Here is a 21,230-nt window from a genome sequence, read left to right as displayed (position 1 = left end):
TCTTATTTCAAATGTCCCTCGCTGCGCCTTTAAGACGAAATAAATGAAAATCCTTCTGAGTTAGTCCTGACAGCATACAGTTAATATTCCCTCCAGATGGTGCTCTGGATGTAATATTGTGCTGCTGCGCTCTCTGTCATCTGAGCGCGCCGCGGTCCAGCTGTTGACTGACTGCGTGATGTCATCAGTCAGTCAGGCGTCATAGCCTTACTCCCAAAAAACAATTAGGACCAGTGATTGCAGGAGGGGCACTCTGGGAACAACTTGTTTAAATCGCCAAAAGCATTTTTCCTCCTTAAAAGACACAACTTGCACCCAGATATAGCATCTTAACTCCACAGCGGATTTTACTTTCACTGGAGATTCCTGCAATCAGTGGAAAACACAAATGATTCAAAAGCGCGATAGCTTCCATATCCAGGAATATACAGTACATATGAAGTTCTATTTTCAAGATTCAAGAGCTGAGGAGTATAATTTACAACCAATATTGAACCATCGAGGTCATTTTGTTTCATTTGCAGCCACCGCGCTGCATGGCAATAATTAAATCACCAGCAATTTATGTAAATGTTATCTACAGTAAAACAGCATTCAGTCTAAAAATAACAGTTACTATACAATCAATCCAATAAGTCAGTAATGATGTATAGCGGTGAGGAACGTGGAAACAGATGATCTGACGCCCTCTGCTGTTTGTTTCTGCACACAGAATCGAGATCGGCCTGTATTCTGCAAACTCGAAAACAGCAGATGCCAAACTCAATAAACCTTCATTAAAGAACTGCAACATACAACTCCAGCGGCAGTCAGCTAAATCACCCCAACAGTCAAACAAACCCACAATAACAAATGAACAGTTGAAATGTGTTCTTTTCTTTATAGGCGCCTGAGCAATGGAGCAAGTGGAGCAAATGTATCCCCATTGTTCAATTAGGGGGAGCAAAGTTATGGTTTTGCTACCCCACTTTTTGTCTTTTTAAAAATAAACTTATCATCATACAGTCCCCACAATCAGGTGATTATATTTAAGGAGCCTATATCAATAATCCTTTTTCTATTTTCAGCAACTGACAAAAACAAGCAATAAAAAATTAACAGTCAAATGTTCAGCGATGGAAAGTGACTTGTTTAGACTTCTGCAAAATACTTTGCTTTTGTTTCAGTTTTAGTCTGACTTTGGATGGAATTATTTTTAAATACGCTGACGCATCAGTCTGTGTAATTATCTCTCATCAGGCGTGCTGGGTAAGTGAGAGCTGCAAGTTCACTCTAAGGGGAAGTGAGGTCTAGTCCTCAACTAAAATGGCCCTTTCAAGTCTTGAGGAGCAAAAATCACCTTCTGAGTTGTGCATTAAAATAGTCCTTGATTTGAGATAATGTGGGTTAAAATAATCTGCTATTGAAGTTGTGATTATTCATTCCTGTATAACATTACAACTACATCAGCTAGTGGTGCTAATAGCTGCCACTAGAACCTGCATGTTGGATTGGAATTAGATAGTTGATGTCTTGTAAACTTTTGAGTTTTAATCCTTCAAAGAGACGAGAGAATTTTTTTTCCACACCTTGCCCACTGTAAATTCAGAGACTGTGACAGCATCTGCCATGCAAACAAAGCAGCTGTGGATTTAAATGCCAACAGTACTTTTCATTGCCATATTTTAGTTTGCAGCCGCTGAATGTTTGAACACTGACACACTCAGGAAAAGTGTCCTCTAGTTCCCACAGAGCAGGGACCCACACCACTGCTGTGTTTCAAAACTGTAGAAAGCTCAGTTAGATTTTGTCAAAACACTCATTTTTCATCACCTTTCTCATCTCAAGTGGTTGCCACAATTATTACTCTACCGTACTTGCTCCACTAATACAATATAAGGCATGTTGACATTTGAAATTTTGGGAGATTTTTAAAAGGTGCTTAAACAAATTTTTATCACAGTGAAAAGAATAAATAGGGTTTGAAATCAGAAACAATGTTTTCATCTCAAGTTTTGCACTAATTAAAGTACAAATAAACATATGATGAAAATGGAAGAAACAATACACAAGCTGTCAAAGAAATCATTCAAAAACTCTCTTTTTAAGGATGTAAAATTTATTTTAAGGAACAGGAAAAAAGGTTTGTACAAGAGGTTGCTCAGGATGTTGCTGATTCTGTCTGGATAGGTCACACAGACAGAGCAGAGACGATCATTGTTTCCTAAAATAAATACTTCACACCTTGCTAGAAAAACATCTTAAATTTAAATCTAATCTTGTGTGCTACACTGCTGCTGTGTGTGCTGAACTGCTCCTGGTGTCATATTCATTCATTTATACTACTACAGTGAAAGTACAATTTTTCTGTCCAGGCTCCAGTATCTTTTTCTGACATAAGTGACATAAATAACATCTTGTAAGAATAAAAATTAAAGTAATGTTTAATAGGAATTGTACTGTAAGTGTAATCTGTCTTTAAACAACAAAACACCTCTCATTTTTTCTTCACTGTAGCATACAGGTCCTCTGGGCCGTCCACAGTCTGTGCTAAGCTGTTTGTTGGCTTGGACGCTTTGACCTGTGCATACACCGTATCCTGCTGCTGTCCACTGTCCTGCGCTGAGTCAGAGGATGGTCCAGGTCTCCGCTTGGAGAAGCTGATCTCTCCATAATGGATCTGTTCTTCTTCTGTTTTAGCTGGCTTTTCTTCACCTGTTTGACTCTGCAAAAAATGTAACCAACAAAAAGTGTTGTGAGAAGCAGGAGGTGGAGTTTCAGCCTCTAAATGTCACCTCATTCTCTCACTAAAGATCAGAATAATCACATATAATCACAGATTATCACAGCAACAAAACGTATGTTGTTTCAAGAAAGAGCTAAACGATAAATTGTCTGCTCTCATGTGGGTTGCGTAGTCTTCCACCTTCCACCTTAGTGTATTTGTAAGAGGATGTTTTGTCACATTTGTTGCATTTCTTCACATTTAACTCAGTCTTCTGTCTTTCCCACACAGACTTGTGAAATCATCTGGACTGAGCTCACTGTCACTGTGAGCATTTTTAAAATGCTCACAACACACAGTGCATTACTGTACAGTAATGTTTTAGTATTTTCCCACCTCAGTCTGTTGTGGAGTTGGATGCGTTGACTTGGACCGCTTGAAAAACATGAGAGTGCTGTACAATGAGAAAAAAAAAAAAAAGGAAACATCAATGAAAAATCCAGATTGAAATGTGAGTGTGATGCTTCTGATGTCTTTTTTCAGACCACAGAGTTAAACACTTTCATCGGTATGTAGAGGAAATATCAGAAAAGTTGATCTCCAGACACGTAAAGAAATAACAGACCACAAGCTAGTCTGTTTCTTATCGTCAGCGTGGGCTTGGCTGGAATTTAAGAGCCAGAAACTGAGTCATTTTAGCTGCTATAATTTGTGATACTCACCACACACAGACAACCAGGCAGATGATCACAAAGATTCCTCCAAGAAGTGCCCCCAGCGTCAAAGACCCATCTGCTTATAGAAATAAAAGCAATATAAGCATGAAGAGATATAACATACACAAGTCCCACTTTTCATTAATGAAAGTAACTGGATTCAGTACAGTCCTGCATTTACCTTTAATAGTCAGATGGATCTCTGACGTCTGATTACCAAGATCATTTGTGGCCACACAGTGATAAACTCCTCCATCTGTCACATTGAAGCTGTAAAAGTCTCCTTCAGATACTTTCATGGTTCCATCTTTGCTGATGTTGAACCAGGTGAAGTTGGCAGCAGGTTTGGCTCTGCTAGAGCAGGTCAGGTTCACCCAGCTACCTGGTGACACCGAACCTGATGGACTGATCCTCGCTAAGGTGTCTTTGGGAGCATCTGAAGAAAATGTGATTATTTTTATTCATTAAAAATCAGCTGACATCCCATGAATCATCATGTTTTGACAGGATCCAATAACAAACTCTGGTTGCCTTACATGAAACACTGAGAGTCACTTTTTCCTTTGCTGACTTAGCATTTTGTCCTTCATTCACAGAGTAGTTGGAAGAACAGGTGATGTTGTATCCATCGTGCTTGTCAGACAGAGTGATGGTCGTCTGGATTTTAGTCGTAAAGGTTTGATTTGCGTTTTCCTCTATTTTGTTGTGAGCGTCTTGTTGGAGATTCCAGGTGAGTTTAGGAGGGGAGTGTGGACAGGGAGTGAAAGCTGAGCAGGTTATAGTGACAGACTCCTTCTCCTTCAGCTCACCTGAGATTTCAATTATGGGGCTCGGAGGAGAATCTGTGGTTTAAAATCAAAGACAGACTTTACACTACATGTCAGTGTTAGTTATTTTACAGCTAATTTTTACCCATTTGTAAAAACCACATCATGGGACATGAATCTGTCAGAGGTTGTTGAGTATTGTGAGCATTTATTGAGACAGTAACTGTCAAAATCAGTGACTTAAACAAACTAAGACTGATTCATTTGGACTTTGTCCCTCAATGAATATGGAGGATTTGAAATAACTTGATACATATTAAATGTATAAATATTCAGATATTATTCAACTGTGAGTCAGGACATTCAAACCAATGACTATGTGTTCACAGGCTGGTTTCTCTCACATTTCACCACAGCTGAGTTTTCTTTGTAGTCTACATCAGATATTTAATTTCACAGTAAAGGTTAGGGCCATGGTGTTTGCTGTTCAGACCAAAGCTGCAACTGATTTCCTTTTTATTCTAATCAACAATATGACTGAAAAAAACAAAACTCTCTTACCTTTGACAGTTATTTGAACAGGATCACAAATAGCTGTTGCCATGAATGGTTTGTTCTCAAATCTGAAAAAGTATTTGTCTGTATATGTTGTGTTTAAACTGGAAAACAAAGTTGTGCAGTTTTTCTGACTCAGGTTTCCAGTAATGTTCATTGGATAGGTGTTAACTGTCTGACTACTGTTGAAAATCACATTCTCTGGATAGCTTTTAAAACTGTGGTCATTTATAATCCACACCCCAATGGTTGTTCTCCTGCCATCAAATGTTTGTCCCGGTCGACCACTAAAGTTACACGAGATTTGCAAACAAGATCCACTCAGTGCTTCAATCTCCAGCGGTGCAGTAATGAAGAGGCCTGAATCATCAGAACAAGCAGCCAAAGCACCTGTGAGATCAGAGTCATGATTAACATAAAGTAGAAAAATCTCCATGATGAGATGGTTCATGATACAATAAATACAGTTCAGCAGCTGTAGGTTGCATGTTTTCTTGTCCTGTTAATAGTTTTAAAATTTGACGTTGCAGTCAGGATGTGAACAGTTGTAAGAAGTTTCTGGTCTTTCTGCTTTGTTTCAGAGTGTAAATGATTTGAGTTAATGTCTCCAAATAAAACTGAGTGAACAAACAGCTCACCTGTAAGAAAGAAGACACTCAGTAACATGTTGTCTGTCAACATCTTTGTAGACAGGGCTGCCATGAATCTCATCACCTGGATTTACAAACATAAAAATGCAGGAATATTTTCTTCTTTTAACCATTTTATGGAGTTTTTATTCAATATATTAAAACCAATTCTTCTCTTAAAATTCACACATTCAAACCAGGGATGTAAATCTGCAGAACTATGAAATATTATATTTAATGTAAATTCTAAATAATACCAAAGTAGTGAGATTATGGTATCTGTTAATGGTAAAATGTTACAGTGATCTTTCATTTCTTAGATGCCATTTATGCTAAAACAAAGCCCAACAAATAAGATGTTATATCAAATATTTTCCACTCAGTTCATGAGGAGTAACAGAATAATATAATTCTCTGGGTTAAAAAGTTAAGAAGGTCTTACCCAACAAGCCCACATCAAAAACAGAGCAGCAGTAAGATCCTTTGACTGGTGATTTCAAGTGAAATCTTTCAGTTTATTAAGCTGAGCTGTGATGCAACAGACAAACTGACCGACTTCCCTTTTTAGCTTTTGCAATTTAAAACTGAGTCAACTTCCTGTGTTTTAGGACCTACAGAGGAAATTCATTTGAAGTGATACAAGTTTACGACAAATACAAACACTTCTCACCCTTACTGCTAATATGCTGAGTATTTTAACCACATGACTCACTGCAGGTCTATATTCATTAATATGTAGAATATATTATATAAATCACTAAAATAATGTATTGATGATAAATAATGATTGATATTGATCATTGATACAGATGATATGTTAACTTCATGTATCGTACACATATACTCAGTTGTTGTTGCTGACTTGTGTGTTGCTGCTCTGCATTACTGGACCGATGAGAAAACCTCAGTGATGAAAATGTTTCTTTCACTTCACATGTGTTTATTTGTGTTATTACAATTTCATCACTAAATAAGTGACACAAGTCAGTTGTAAGTTGTTTTAAAATGTAACTTTTACAGAGCCACCATTGTGCTGGATGACACATTAAATCAGCAGTCAACTACACAGCTGTCATAACCTTTGTATATGTGCTCAAACACAAATGATGATGTAAGTGATGAAAATGGTTTTCTCTTTGACATTGTCTACTTCCTCATAATTCAAATGTTTAAATGTTTTAATTTTAAGTGTTCTTTGTTTTGTTATATAAATATTTGGCTCTATGGATGACAATGTCTGTCTGTCGGTCCATCACTTTGGTCCAGACTCAAATATCTCAACATCTCGTGCATGGATTGGCACAAAACTTTGAACAGACATTCATGGTCCTCAGAGGATGAATCCTACTGACTTTAATGATCCACTGACTTTTCATCTAACGCCTCAGATCAAAACTTACATTTGTCCAATAATTTGGTTTACAACAAACTGACAAACAACTTTCCCAACAGCCTCAGCTGTTTAGTGCTAATTGGTCAAACTAACATGGTGAACATGGTTTACAAAATAATTGCTTGGTATCAGCATGTTAGCATTATCATTATGAGCATGTTAGCATGACATTAGAAGAGCTGCTAGCATGAGTGAGGCTAAATAAAAGAATCATTTGTTTAACCATCTTCTTGATCATCCAAGTGTGGCCGTATGATGTAGTGGCTCTCCATGCCACCGTGTGGCACTGTGCCAGTTCTTAGCGCGCTGTTGCTGGGTGGCACCAAGCGCACCTATATAGGCAGGTGCCTGATCGCACCTCTTCCTCTCGATCCTCCCTTGGATGATCCTGCTGTGTGGTGGCTGCAGCCTGGCGTGGTGGAGCAGTGTGGGCATTTTGGCGTGTTTGCTTGCCGCCAACGTGCTTCACTGTTATTAGGTAATGCGCTCTGCCAGTGTACCCTCTCCCATTTAAGTGCGCAGTCGGTGCTGTGTGCGCACTGGTAGCGCTGGTGTTTGTGTGTTTGTGCAGTTGGCTGTTGGTGTGGAGGGACTGCTTGGCCCACTCGGGGCCCGGCGTGGTCGCTTCTTGTTTCCCTTGGTGAGTCGGCGTTGTCCGCCTTTCTTATACAACAGTGCGTGTGGCTCTCAGCTGACTGGCATGTTGATTGCTGCCTTGCAGCAAAGCAACGCTACAGGCCAACTTCTCCCTCCTATCGTCGGGGAGGCTGTGCTGGTGCCCGCTGGTAGGTAGTAACCATGAATGGAACTCACCTTAAAATAATCATTCACCAGATTTGTTAATAAAAATCATTTGTGCCCTTTTTATAGAGGCTGTAGAGGTGCGTGGCTTAGCACTGTCCACCACCCCCTAAATACGGCTGCGGCTTTGATGCTGTCTCCGTTGTGGCTGTTTCAACTATTGTTTCACCGCTGCTGCTTAACAGCTGAGTCCTGCGGCTCAGCTGTCCGGCTGACCGAGCTGCGTGGTGACTCCTGCGTACAGGCCGCTCAGTCTGTACCTTTTTAGATTGGTCGTTTGTGTGTATTTTATTTTACTGACATAATTACTCCCCTTACTTAGTTAGTTTCTTCTTTGATTTGTGTTAAGAATGAAAACAATTTGGTTTATTTGGGTGTTTCATTCTGTAAATATTAATTTGGGGCCTATGTAATTGTGTCAGATTGTAGTGTCACCACCAGGGCTTTTGTATTGTTTTGTTTGCTGTATATTAATTTTCTTTCTATTTGACAGGTGCTGGGGACCCAGGCAGCAGTCCACTCCCCCGGTGGTGGGTTTCCTTCGCACTCTCGATTTTGTTCGCTGGTTTGCTTTGTCACAAGTGTTTTTTCTTTTGTCGTGAATTTCCCTGCCTTGGTTTGATCCGTGCTGCCTTGGTAAGCCTCAGCCCTGTCTCCAACCCCTTTTTTTGGTTCGCCTTCCTGTGCCATTAATTCCTGGGTTCTGCTGTGGTGGCTGACATTTTTAGCGAATTACCCTTTGATTGTTTCTTTTTCTCATTTTGTTTAATAAAGTATTTTTAATTGAACACGTTCTCTACCTAAGTGGAATTTATTATTGAACCTGTGTCTTGCTTATTTGCTTGGAGCTAACTCCCAATTTAATAATTTCCGGGGTGAAATCCCCCCGGTGGCGTTGTCGAGGCAATTTACGGCACCACTCTGCCACACAAGCTTTAATCAGATAAGAGAATATTAGTCTTCATCTTAAAATGTGAGACAAAACATGAAAATAGGCAAGAAATCAGCCCAACCTTATACAGATTATTGATGAAGCTGTCTGTATTTTGTGTTGTCAATACAGGAACAAATTGCAGAAAAAAGCATACAGTGTGTTCTACTTGCTCTACTGGCAAAAAGATAAAAATTTAGATTAATTTAGCAAGGCTAATCATGGAGTTCATCTGTCCACACTAAGTAATACCATTTAATATCTATCGGCCAAAAAACTGATCCACCAGAATATCATTTTTAATAAGTATCACACAAGTAGAATTAAGAATAAAAAATAATACATCATTTTATTGATAGTGAACATTATATCTTATGTCTCATGATACTTGGATCTCAATCGCTCTGTTGACATATTCTGCTTCTACTGTGTCCTGTGGAAATGAAACAACTCATAGTGTCGTTTGTGATCTGCGGATGATGTGCTGCAGCAGATAACGTGCATTCTTGTTTCTTTGTGAACAGAAGCACGTTTTTTTACGGGGCAGTACAGAGCTGTGAATAGTAGGAATGATATATATATATATATATACAGGTGAATTGCTATAGTAAGTCATCGGAGTGTGGCGGACTCACTGAATGTCACTTGCAGTTTCATTTTGTTGTTTGTTAAGAAGAGCTGGGAAAATGAAATGTGAGGTCTGAACCATAAACTGCCTCTTTGAGGTCAACAGTGTCGCCTGGTGGAGAGTGATGAGAACACAACAATAATAAGTGAGGCCCGCAAATACAGTAGTACAGTAATCAGAAGTGGCAGATCTAGAAAGTTTTACATGGGGTGGCAACGGAGAAATGTATTTAGGCCTATCACTTCTGCAGGTAAATTGTGACAGAAAATAGCCAAAAACTACTTTACTGAGTGTGTCTTTGTTCTGGAAATGATGTAAACAGAGAGAAAACACACCACGAGGTGTAAAGTGTCTCTCAGTCTTAATCTCTCCCCATCAGCTTCTGTCCCTCTCATTTTTCTTCTGTTTCATCTTTTTCACTCAGTTCTTCATCCCTCACATTCAGTTCTTCTCCATCTCTTCGTCTCATGTCCTGATCTCTTCCCTCTTTTGCCTTTCCTTTTCATTTTCTATCTGAAGGCCGGTTCTTGCTTATGTCAAGACCGTCCTGTTTCAGTACTGTAAGACACAAGCAAGAAATTTTAGATGTTTTTCCCCACAGCGGTCTATTGAAATTTAAACATCCCAGTCAGAACTTTGAAAAAGACTCTCTGATCACAGGTTAGTCTCTGTAACATTAGCCCACCACTGATTTAATTGATTATCCTTCAGAAGACATTTTGTTTTTCCAGTAAAGGAGCCAAGAAGTAAAGTTTTCCTCATCAAATGAGTCCACCACTAAACAATGAAAGAAACATGTAATTTCATGACTTTGAGGTGAAGTGAGGCAATTTGTGAATCTTGGTAGAATTGTAAAGAACAATTTATCAACTTCTCTCTTCATCTAAACCTCTCTTTGTTCATCTTTTTTGGTTAAAAAGCTTCTGGATATCATCTGAACTTAGAGATTAAAACACTACATACAAACAGTTCACATGCAAATGATATCCTGTGAGGAAGGAAGTCAGATTTGGTGAAAACTTAAGTTTTCAAATGACAAATTCACTCTAAAACACATTTAACAGAACTCATTGCACGCCTGTATGCTTAATCTTCTTTATTATTGATATGTATAGAATATATCACATGAATTACAATAATGACACAATTAATCAGCTGAAATCATAACAATGTTTTTTGCACAGTTACCACAGTGTCTTTGCTGACTTCTGTGCTGTAAATGTGACATTAAGAAATCCGTCATCTGCAGCTATCATCAACCTTTACCTTTGTAAATGTGCTAAAACAAATGACAGAATAAGTGATAAAAATACTTTTCTCCTAAACACTACATGAAAAGCTTCTTGGCAAGAAATCTGAAAGTTCACATTTTAACAGTCATTTCATTACTAATTAATTGTATTAATAACATGGTTTAATTATGTTTTTGACATCTTAAAAACAAAAGAAAAATTACTGGTGCCATGAATCAGTCCAACATTAGTAATGAAGATGTTATGTTGACTCTCAGAAGAAAAAAGAAGAAATGCACTGCAGAAACAAAACCACCTTCACATGCTGATGAAGTCTGGGATCATCTTTCAAAGCTTATACAAAGTAAGACTATTTCATATTTACTGCCCTGGAGGAAGCAGTTATCTGCCTTCTTGTAAGTGGAACACTAACAAATGCAAATGATGAATAAGCATGTAATACAGAATAGACAATACTGGATATCATGTAATTCTATTGATAATGAACATGTGGTCTTCCTCTCCTCGTGGCTCATGATGACAACTCCATCACTGTGTTGACATAGTCTGCTTCTACTGTGTCCTGTGGAAATGAAACAGCACAGAGACAGTGGGGTCTTAGTGATTTGTAGTGAATTTACTGCAGCTGAAAGAGTTTTATCATCAGTGAAAAAATCCAAATCAGTTCATTAGCTGGTTGATCAATAAGTCTCACACAGGACCAAATGAGTCAACACAAAAGCTCCAACTCTAATTTCCTGTCTGTTCATGTAACAAAGTGTTGACTGTAAGATCACCTTTGATTCAGCAGATTAATGTGACAAAGATAAACTGTGATGCTAGTTTAGGACAACAAGACTAAGAGTCTACAGCCATGCGAGCTGCTCTGTGAGGCTGTACTTTGACCGTGCTTTAAGCTGACATCAGCATGTTAACATGCTCACCGTGACGATGCTGATGTTTAGAAGGTATAATGTTCACCATGCTCACCATCTTAGTTTAGTATGTTAGCATAACATTTGTGAGTTACTGTAATGGTTTATTAAAACAACACTTGTACTCAGAAGTAGGACAGGATAAGATGACTGGTGATTTCAAGTGAAATCTTTCAGTTTATTAAGCTGAACTGTAATGCAACAGTCCAACTGAACGACTTCCCTTTTTAGCTTTTGCAATTTAAAACTTCCTGTGTTTTAAGACCTACAGAGGAAGTTCATTTGGACTTGAGTGACACAAGTTTACAACAAATACAAACAGTTCTCACCCTTACTGCTAATATCCTGAGTATTTTAACCACATGACTCACTGCAGGTCTATATTCATTAATATGTAGAATATATTATATAAATCACTAAAATAATGTATTGATTTGAACAGATGATATGTTAACTTCATGTATCGTACACATATACTCAGTTGTTGTTGCTGACTTGTGTGCTGCTGCTCTGCATTACTGGACCGATGAGAAAACCTCAGTGATGAAAATGTTTCTCTCGCTTCACATGTGTTTATTTGTGTTATTACAATTTCATCACTAAATAAGTGACACAAGTCAGTTGTAAGTTGTTTCAAAATGTAACTTTTACAGAGCCACCATTGTGCTGGATGACACATTAAATCAGCAGTCAACTACACAGCTGTCATAACCTTTGTATATGTGCTCAAACACAAATGATGATGTAAGTTATGAAAATGGTTTTCTCTTTGACATTGTCTACTTCCTCATAATTCAAATGTTTAAATGTTTTAATTTTAAGTGTTCTTTGTTTTGTTATATAAATATTTGGCTCTATGGATGACAATATCTGTCTGTCGGTCCATCACTTTGGTCCAGACTCAAATATCTCAACATCTCCTGCATGGATTGGCACGAAACTTTGAACAGACATTCATGGTCCTCAGAGGATGAATCCTACTGACTTTAATGATCCACTGACTTTTCATCTAACGCCTCAGATCAAAACTTACATTTGTCCAATAATTTGGTTTACAACAAACTGACAAACAACTTTCCCAACAGCCTCAGCTGTTTAGTGCTAATTGGTCAAACTAACATGGTGAACATGGTTAACAATATAATTGCTTGGTATCAGCATGTTAGCATTATCATTATGAGCATGTTAGCATGCTGACATTAGAAGAGCTGCTAGCATGAGTGAGGCTAAATAAAAGAATCATTTGTTTAATCATCTTGATCATCCAAGTGTGGCCGTATGATGTAGTGGCTCTCCATGCCACCGTGTGGCACTGTGCCAGTTCTTAGCGCGCTGTTGCTGGGTGGCACCAAGCGCACCTATATAGACAGGTGCCTGATCGCACCTCTTCCTCTCGATCCTCCCTTGGATGATCCTGTTGTGTGGTGGCTGCAGCCTGGCGTGGTGGAGCAGTGTGGGCATTTTGGCGTGTTTGCTTGCCGCCAACGTGCTTCACTGTTATTCAAAGGTAATGCGCTCTGCCAGTGTACCCTCTCCCATTTAAGTGCGCAGTCGGTGCTGTGTGGGCACTGGTAGCGCTGGTGTTTCTGTGTTTGTGCAGTTGGCTGTTGGTGTGGAGGGACTGCTTGGCCCACTCGGGGCCCGGCGTGGTCGCTTCTTGTTTCCCTTGGTGAGTCGGCGTTGTCCGCCTTTCTTATACAACAGTGCGTGTGGCTCTCAGCTGACTGGCATGTTGATTGCTGCCTTGCAGCAAAGCAACGCTACAGGCCAACTTCTCCCTCCTATCGTCGGGGAGGCTGTGCTGGTGCCCGCTGGTAGGTAGTAACCATGAATGGAACTCACCTTAAAATAATCATTCACCAGATTTGTTAATAAAAATCATTTGTGCCCTTTTTATAGAGGCTGTAGAGGTGCGTGGCTTAGCACTGTCCACCACCCCCTAAATACGGCTGCGGCTTTGATGCTGTCTCCGTTGTGGCTGTTTCAACTATTGTTTCACCGCTGCTGCTTCTCAGCTGATGCCCTGCGGCTCAGCTGTCCGGCTGACCGAGCTGCGTGGTGACTCCTGCGTACAGGCCGCTCAGTCTGTACCTTTTTAGATTGGTCGTTTGTGTGTATTTTATTTTACTGACATAATTACTCCCCTTACTTAGTTATTTTCTTCTTTGATTTGTGTTAAGAATGAAAACAATTTGGTTTATTTGGGTGTTTCATTCTGTAAATATTAATTTGGGGCCTATGTAATTGTGTCAGATTGTAGTGTCACCACCAGGGCTTTTGTATTGTTTTGTTTGCTGTATATTAATTTTCTTTCTATTTGACAGGTGCTGGGGACCCAGGCAGCAGTCCACTCCCCCGGTGGTGGGTTTCCTTCGCACTCTCGATTTTGTTCGCTGGTTTGCTTTGTCACAAGTGTTTTTTCTTTTGTTGTGAATTTCCCTGCCTTGGTTTGATCCGTGCTGCCTTGGTAAGCCTCAGCCCTGTCTCCAACCCCTTTTTTTGGTTCGCCTTCCTGTGCCATTAATTCCTGGGTTCCGCTGTGGTGGCTGACATTTTTAGCGAATTACCCTTTGTTTCTTTTTCTCATTTTGTTTAATAAAGTATTTTTAATTGAACACGTTCTCTACCTAAGTGGAATTTATTATTGAACCTGTGTCTTGCTTATTTGCTTGGACCTAACTCCCAATTTAATAATTTCCGGGGTGAAATCCCCCCGGTGGCGTTGTCGAGGCAATTTACGGCACGACTCTGCCACACAAGCTTTAATCAGATAAGAGAATATTAGTCTTTTCATCTTAAAATGTGAGACAAAACATGAAAATAGGCAAGAAATCAGCCCAACCTTATACAGATTATTGATGAAGCTGTCTGTATTTTGTGTTAATACAGGAACAAATTGCAGAAAAAAAGCATACAGTGTGTTCTACTTGCTCTCCTGGCAAAAAGATAAAAATTTAGATGAATTCAGCAAGGCTAATCATGGAGTTCATCTATCCACACTAAGTAATACCATTTAATGTCTATCAGCCAAAAACTGATCCACCAGAATATCATTTTTAATAAGTATCACACAAACAAGTAGAATTAAGAATAAAAAATAATACATTTTATTGATAGTGAACATTATGTTATGTCTCATGATACTTGGATCTCAATCGCTCTGTTGACATATTCTGCTTCTACTGTGTCCTGTGGAAATGAAACAACTCATAGTGTCGTTTGTGATCTGCGGATGATGTGCTGCAGCAGATAACGTGCATTCTTGTTTCTTTGTGAACAGAAGCACGTTTTTTTACGGGGCAGTTGTACAGAGCTGTGAATAGTAGGAATGATATATATATATATATATATATAGGTGAATCGCTATAGTAACAGTCATCGGAGTGTGGCGGACTCACTGAATGTCACTTGCAGTTTAATTTTGTTGTTAAGAAGAGCTTGAAAAAATGAAATGTCAGGTCTGAACCATAAACTGCCTCTTTGTGGTCAACAGTGTCGCCTGGTGGAGAATGATGAGAACACAACAATAATAAGTGAGGCCCGCAAATACAGTAGTACAGTAATCAGAAGTGGCAGATCTAGAAAGTTTTACATGGGGTGGCAACGGAGAAATGTATTTATCACTTCTGCAGGTAAATGGTGACAGAAAATAGCCAAAAACTACTTTACTGAGTGTGTCTTTGTTCTGGAAATGATGTAAACAGAGAGAAAACACACCACAAGGTGTAAAGTGTCTCTCAGTCTTTATCTCTCCCCATCAGCTTCTGTCCCTCTCATTCTTCTTCTGTTTCATCTTTCTCACTCAGTTCTTCATCCCTCACATTCAGTTCTTCTCCATCTCTTTGTCTCATGTCCTGATCTCTTCCCTCTTTTGCCTTTCCTTTTCATTTTCTATGAGAAGGCCGGTTCTTGCTTATGTCAAGACCGTCCTGTTTCAGTACTGTAAGACACAAGCAAGAAATTTTAGATGTTTTTCCCCACAGCGGTCTATTTAAATTTAAACATCCCAGTCAGAACATTGAAAAAGACTCTCTGATCACAGGTTAGTCTCTGTAACATTAGCTCACCACTGATTTAATTGATTATCCTTCAGAAGACATTTTGTTTTACAGTAAAGGAGCCAAGAAGTAAAGTTTTCCTCATCAAATGAGTCCACCACTAAACAATGAAAGAAACATCTAATTTCATGACTTTGAAGTGAAGTGAGGCAATTTGTGAATCTTGGTAGAATTGTAAAGAACAATGTATCAACTTCTCTCTTCATCTAAACTTCTCTTTGCTCATCTTTTTTGGTTAAAAAGCTTCTGGATATCATCTGATCTTAGAGATTAAAACACTACATACAAACAGTTCAAATGATATCCTGTGAGGAAGGAAGTCAGATATTGTGAAAACTTAAGTTTTCAAATGACAAATTCACTCTAAAAAACGTTTAACAGAACTCATTGCACGCCTGTATGCTTAATCTTCTTTATTATTGATATGTATAGAATATATCACATGAATTACAATAATGACACAATTAATCAGCTGAAATCATAACAATGTTTTTTGCACACAGTTACCACAGTGTCTTTGCTGACTTCTGTGCTGTAAATGTGGCATTAAGAAATCCGTCATCTGCAGCTATCATCAACCTTTACCTGTGTAAATGTGCTAAAACAAATGACAGAATAAGTGATAAAAATACTTTTCTCCTAAACACTACATGAAAAGCCTCTTGGCAAGAAATCTGAAAGTTCACATTTTAACAGTCATTTCATTTCATTACTAATTAATTGTATCAATAACATGGTTTAATTATGTTTTTGACATCTTAAAAACAAAAGAAAAACTACTAGTGCCATGAATCAGTCCAATATTAGTAATGAAGATGTTATGTTGACTCTCAGAAGAAAAAAGAAGAAATGCACTGCAGAAACAAAACCACCTTCACATGCTGATGAAGTCTTGGATCATCTTGTTCATCTTTCAAAGCTTATACAAAGTAAAACTATTTCATATTTACTGCCCTGGAGGAAGCAGTTATCTGCCTTCTTGTAAGTGGCACAATAACAAATGCAAATGATGAATAAGCATGTAATACAGAATAGACAATAATGGATATCATGTAATTCTACTGATAATGAACATGTGGTCTTCCTCTCCTCGTGGCTCATGATGACAACTCCATCACTGTGTTGACATAGTCTGCTTCTACTGTGTCCTGTGGAAATGAAACAGCACAGAGACAGTGGGGTCTTAGTGATTTGTAGTGAATTTACTGCAGCTGAAAGAGTTTTATCATCAGTGAAAAAATCCAAATCAGTTAATTAGCTGGTTGATCAGTAAGTCTCACACAGGACCAAATGAGTCAACACAAAAGCTCCAACTCTAATTTCCTGCCTGTTCATGTAACAAAGTGTTGACTGTAAGGTCACCTTTGATTCAGCAGATTAATGTGACAAAGATAAACTGTGATGCTAGTTTAGGACAACAAGACTAAGAGTCTACAGCCATGCGAGCTGCTCTGTGAGGCTGTACTTTGACCGTGCTTTAAGCTGACATCAGCATGCTAACATGCTCACCGTGACAATGCTGATGTTTAGAAGGTATAATGTTCACCATGTTCACCATCTTAGTTTAGTATGTTAGCATAACATTTGTGAGTTACTGTAATGGTTTATTAAAACAACACTTGTACTCAGAAGTAGGACAGGATAAGATAAACACAATGTTTACTGAGTAGATCTCACAGGCAACATATTGTAGCTGTGGTCAGTCAACTGGGAAACATTTTAAGATGGATTTTTGAAAGTCGAACATATAATTAATTTTTTATTACCTTCACTGGTTTGGTGGAGCGTCTTGTTCTGAACCAGCTGGGAAAAAAAGAGATGGAAAGAAGTTTTTTGATTATATTGTGATAATAATGATCTATCTCAAACATCCAAACCACATTTAACATCATACAAATTTGTCTGTAGTTGCAAAGTATCAAAAAGTTTGCCTCACCACTCAAAGATGATCAATGTACTGACCAGTATTACAATTCCCACAGTCTTCAGTATAATGTGGACATAAACCAATTTCAACTGTTCATCACCTGTAACACGACACCATGGTCACATTCTCCTTAATGGAAAGTGTTATGTTTCTAAAACATCACAAATTTTAAACAAACATCATTCCTGAGTCTGGAAGACTTGATGTGGAGAGATTTTTGAGTGATGGGAAAAGATTTGTAAAGCGGAAGAAGAATATATCATTGTAAAGGAAGACTCTTTGAGGTGAAAGGTGATGTTATTTGTAAATCACAATGTGTGAAATATGAATTTTCTCTACAACTGCTGCATTTTAACATCATACAGATGCAACAATAATGTGACACCTTATTAATCTTTTTAACAAAATTCTCTTGGCCTCTCCTAATGCAAGATTAGAAGTCAGGCTCTGCTGCAACGCCACACTTTGATTGATGACGTTCATGCTCAACAACATCTCAGCAGGGCCGTTTTTAAGGAGCCTTCAGTTGTCTTCATAAGATAAATTTAAATTACGTCTTGAAACATTGAGAATAAGTTTTTACTCTGCTGCCTTGACATCTTTTCCTTCATTCACAGGATATCTGGCAGAACAAGTGATGTGCACCCACTTTTGAAGTCCCACATTAGAGTGGATTCAGTACAGTCCTACATTTACCTTTAATAGTCAGATGGATCCTTGATGACATTTGATTACCAAGATCATTTGTGGCCACACAGTAATAAACTCCTCCATCTGTCACACTGAAGCTGTAAAAGTCTCCTTCAGATACTTTCATGGTTCCATCTTTGCTGATGTTGAACCAGGTGAAGTTGGCAGCAGGTTTGGCTCTGCTGGAGCAGGTCAGGTTCACCCAGCTACCTGGTGACACTGAACCTGATGTACTGATCCTCACTGAAGTGTCTTTGGGAGCATCTGAAGAAAATGTGATTATTTTTATTCATTAAAAATCAGCTGACATCCCATGAATCATCATGTTTTGACAGGATCCAATAACAAACTCTGGTTGCCTTACATGAAACACTGAGAGTCACTTTTTCCTCTGCTGACTTAGCATTTTGTCCTTCATTCACAGAGAAGCTGGAAGAACAGGTGATGTTGTATCCATCGTGCTTGTCAGACAGAGTGATGGTCGTCTGGATTTTAGTCGTAAAGGTTCGATCTGCGTTTTCCTCTATTTTGTTGTGAGCATCTTGTTGGAGATTCCAGGTGAGTTTAGGAGGGGAGTGTGGACAGGGAGTGAAAGCTGAGCAGGTTATAGTGACAGACTCCTTCTCCTTCAGCTCACCTGAGATTTCAATTCTGGGGCTCGGAGGAGAATCTGTGGTTTAAATCAAACACAGACTTTACACTACATGTCAGTGTTAGTTATTTTACAGCTAAACTGAAACAAAATTTTATGTTTCCTCCTAATTTTTATCCATTTGTAAAAACCACATCATGGGACATGAATCTGTCAGAGGTTGTTGAGTATTGTGAGCATTTATTGAGTCAGTAACTGTCAAAATCAGTGACTTAAACAAACTAAGACTGATTCATTTAGACTTTGTCCCTCAATGAATATGGAGGATTTGAAATAACTTGATACTGATTAAATGTATAAATATTCAGATATTATTCAACTGTGAGTCAGGACATTCAAACCAATGACTATGTGTTCACAGGCTGGTTTTTCTCACATTTCACCACAGCTGAGTTTTCTTTGTAGTCTACATCAGATATTTAATTTCACAGTAAAGGTTAGGGCCACGGTGTTTGCTGTTCAGACCAAAGCTGCAACTGATTTCCTTTTTATTCTAAACAACAATATGACTGAAAAAAGAAAACTCTCTTACCTTTGACTGTTATTTGAACAGGATCACAAACAGCTGTTGCCCTGAATTCATTGCTCTCAATTCTGAAGTAGTATTTGTCTGAATATGTTGTGATTAAACTGGAAAACAGAGTGGTGCAGTCATTCTGACTCAGGTTTCCAGTAATGTTCATTGGATAGGTGTTAACTGTCTGACCACTGTTGAAAATCACATTTCTTGGATAGCTTTTAAATCTGTGGTCATTTTTAATCCACACTCCAAAGGTTGTTCTGCTGCCATCAAATGCTTGTCTTGGTAGACCACTAAAGTTACACGGGATTTGCAAACAAGATCCACTCAGTGCTTTTATCTCCAGCGGTGCAGTAATGAAGAGGTGTGAATCATCAGTACAAGCAGCCAAAGCACCTGTGAGATCAGAGTCACGATTAACATAAAGTTGAAAAATCTCCATGATGAGATGGTTCATGATACAATAAATACAGTTCAGCAGCTGAATGTTGCATGTTTTCTTGTCCTGTTAACAGTTTTAAAATAAAACATTTGACGTTGCAGTCAGGATGTGAACAGTTGTAAGAAGTTTCTGGTCTTTCTGCTTTGTTTCAGAGTGTAAATGATTTGAGTTAATGTCTCAAAATAAAACTGAGTGAACAAACAGCTCACCTGTAAGAAAGAAGACACTCAGTAACATGTTGTCTGTCAACATCTTTGTAGACAGGGCTGCCATGAATCTCATCACCTGGATTTACAAACATAAAAATGCAGGAATATTTTCTTCTTTTAACCATTTTATGTAGTTTTTATTCATTATATTAAAACCAATTCTTCTCTTAAAATTCACACATTCAAACCAGGGATGTAAATCTGCAGAACTATGAAATATTATATTTAATGTAAATTCTAAATAATACCAAAGTAGTGAGATTATGGTATCTGTTAATGGTAAAATGTTACAGTGATCTTTCATTTCTTAGATGCCATTTCTGCTAAAACAAAGCCCAACAAATAAGATGTTATATCAAATATTTTCCACTTCAGTTCATGAGGACTAACAGAATAATATAATTCTCTGGGTTAAAAAGTTAAGAAGGTCTTACCCAACAAGCCCACATCAAAAACAGAGCAGCAGTAAGATCCTTTGACTGGTGATTTCAAGTGAAATCTTTCAGTTTATTAAGCTGAGCTGTAATGCAACAGACCAACTGACCGACTTGTCTTTTTAGCTTTTGCAATTTAAAACTGAGTCAACTTCCTGTGTTTTAGGACCTACAGAGAAAGTTCATTTGGACCTGAGCGACACGAGTTCATGACAAATAGACAAACAGTTCTCACCCTTACTGCTAATATCCTGAGTATTTTAATCACATGACTCACTGCAGGTCTATATTCATTAATATGTAGAATATATTATATAAATCACTAAAATAATGTATTGCTTTGAACAGATGATATGTTAACTTCATGTATCGTACACATATACTCAGTTGTTGTTGCTGACTTGCTTACTAACCAACTTGTCTTTTTAGCTTTTCTAATTTTAAAAGTGAGTCGACTTCATGTGTTTTAAGATTTACAGAGCAAGTCCATGTGGTTTGTTGTAAAGCTGAAGATCAGCTGACCTGAGTGATATAAATATCTGACAAATACAAACAGTTCCAACCTTCATTGTTCACATCCTGTGAGTATTTTAACCCATTTGAACAGATGGAAATGTTGACTTCATGTGTTACACATATATATTCTAGTTTCCAGTGTTGTTGCTGCTGCTCTGCATTACTGGACTGATGAGAGAACCTCAGTGATGAAAATGCCTCTTTCACCTCACATGGTTCTATTTGTGTATTTTTTTTTTTTTTTTTTACTAAATAAGTGATAAAATTACATAGTTTGTTGTTAGTTTGAGTTTTTTCAAAATATAATTTTTACAGAGCCACCATTGTGCTGGATTACACATTAAATCAGCAGTCAGCTACAAAGCTATCATGACCTTTTGTGTGTGCTCAAACACAAATGATAACATGAGTGATGAAAATGGTTTTCCCTTTGATATTGTCTACTTCCTCATAATTAAAGGTTTTAATTTTCCTCTTTTATGAAAATATTT

The 21,230-nt window shown here is 38.1% G+C and overlaps 2 protein-coding genes and 1 long non-coding RNA gene across 4 annotated transcripts; 1 reads left to right on the top strand and 2 right to left on the bottom strand.

Moving 5' to 3' along the window:
- Positions 1-2,070: 2,070 nt before the first annotated feature.
- LOC137173697 (V-set and immunoglobulin domain-containing protein 1-like) lies at positions 2,071-6,138 on the bottom strand. 2 transcript variants are annotated; one of them, XM_067578673.1, is made up of 8 exons: positions 5,814-6,138; positions 5,381-5,456; positions 4,749-5,132; positions 3,957-4,262; positions 3,602-3,856; positions 3,427-3,499; positions 3,101-3,158; positions 2,071-2,704 (listed from the first exon to the last, which is right to left on the bottom strand). In XM_067578673.1, exons 1-8 carry the CDS (start codon positions 5,826-5,828, stop codon positions 2,477-2,479), a joined length of 1,395 nt encoding a protein of 464 aa, XP_067434774.1. In that variant the 5' UTR covers positions 5,829-6,138; the 3' UTR covers positions 2,071-2,476. The 2 variants fall into 2 exon arrangements, with proteins under 2 accessions (XP_067434774.1, XP_067434775.1); XM_067578674.1 differs by having other exon boundaries at positions 2,072-2,704; positions 3,427-3,496.
- A 1,120-nt stretch (positions 6,139-7,258) lies between these two features.
- Positions 7,259-8,353, top strand: LOC137173219 (uncharacterized). The gene is made up of 2 exons (XR_010925134.1): positions 7,259-7,549; positions 7,635-8,353. It is a non-coding gene; the product is annotated as an uncharacterized lncRNA (long non-coding RNA).
- Positions 8,354-15,756: 7,403 nt separating this feature from the next.
- Positions 15,757-20,308, bottom strand: LOC137173702 (sialoadhesin-like). The gene is made up of 8 exons (XM_067578685.1): positions 20,224-20,308; positions 19,790-19,865; positions 19,151-19,534; positions 18,331-18,636; positions 17,973-18,230; positions 17,286-17,376; positions 17,116-17,152; positions 15,757-16,497 (listed from the first exon to the last, which is right to left on the bottom strand). The coding sequence occupies exons 1-8, from the start codon at positions 20,236-20,238 to the stop codon at positions 16,447-16,449; spliced, it is 1,218 nt and encodes a 405-aa protein (XP_067434786.1). The 5' UTR covers positions 20,239-20,308; the 3' UTR covers positions 15,757-16,446.
- Positions 20,309-21,230: the final 922 nt, after the last annotated feature.

Source organism: Thunnus thynnus, chromosome 21, assembly GCF_963924715.1.
Source record: "Thunnus thynnus chromosome 21, fThuThy2.1, whole genome shotgun sequence".
In the NCBI taxonomy this organism is placed as follows: Eukaryota; Metazoa; Chordata; class Actinopteri; order Scombriformes; family Scombridae; genus Thunnus; species Thunnus thynnus.
The sequence above is the reverse complement of the archived record's forward strand: the minus strand, read 5'-3'. Positions and strand labels throughout refer to the sequence as shown.

Bases quoted from the DNA above. Each gene is read 5' to 3' on its own strand.
- LOC137173697 (XM_067578673.1), bottom strand. The intron at 5,133-5,380 runs GTGAGCTGTTTG...CTGATCTCACAG, and splicing joins GAGTGTCTTCTTTCTTACAG to GTGCTTTGGCTGCTTGTTCT. The intron at 4,263-4,748 runs GTAAGAGAGTTT...TTTAAACCACAG, and splicing joins TGTTCAAATAACTGTCAAAG to ATTCTCCTCCGAGCCCCATA.
- LOC137173702 (XM_067578685.1), bottom strand. The intron at 19,535-19,789 runs GTGAGCTGTTTG...CTGATCTCACAG, and splicing joins GAGTGTCTTCTTTCTTACAG to GTGCTTTGGCTGCTTGTACT. The intron at 18,637-19,150 runs GTAAGAGAGTTT...TTTAAACCACAG, and splicing joins TGTTCAAATAACAGTCAAAG to ATTCTCCTCCGAGCCCCAGA.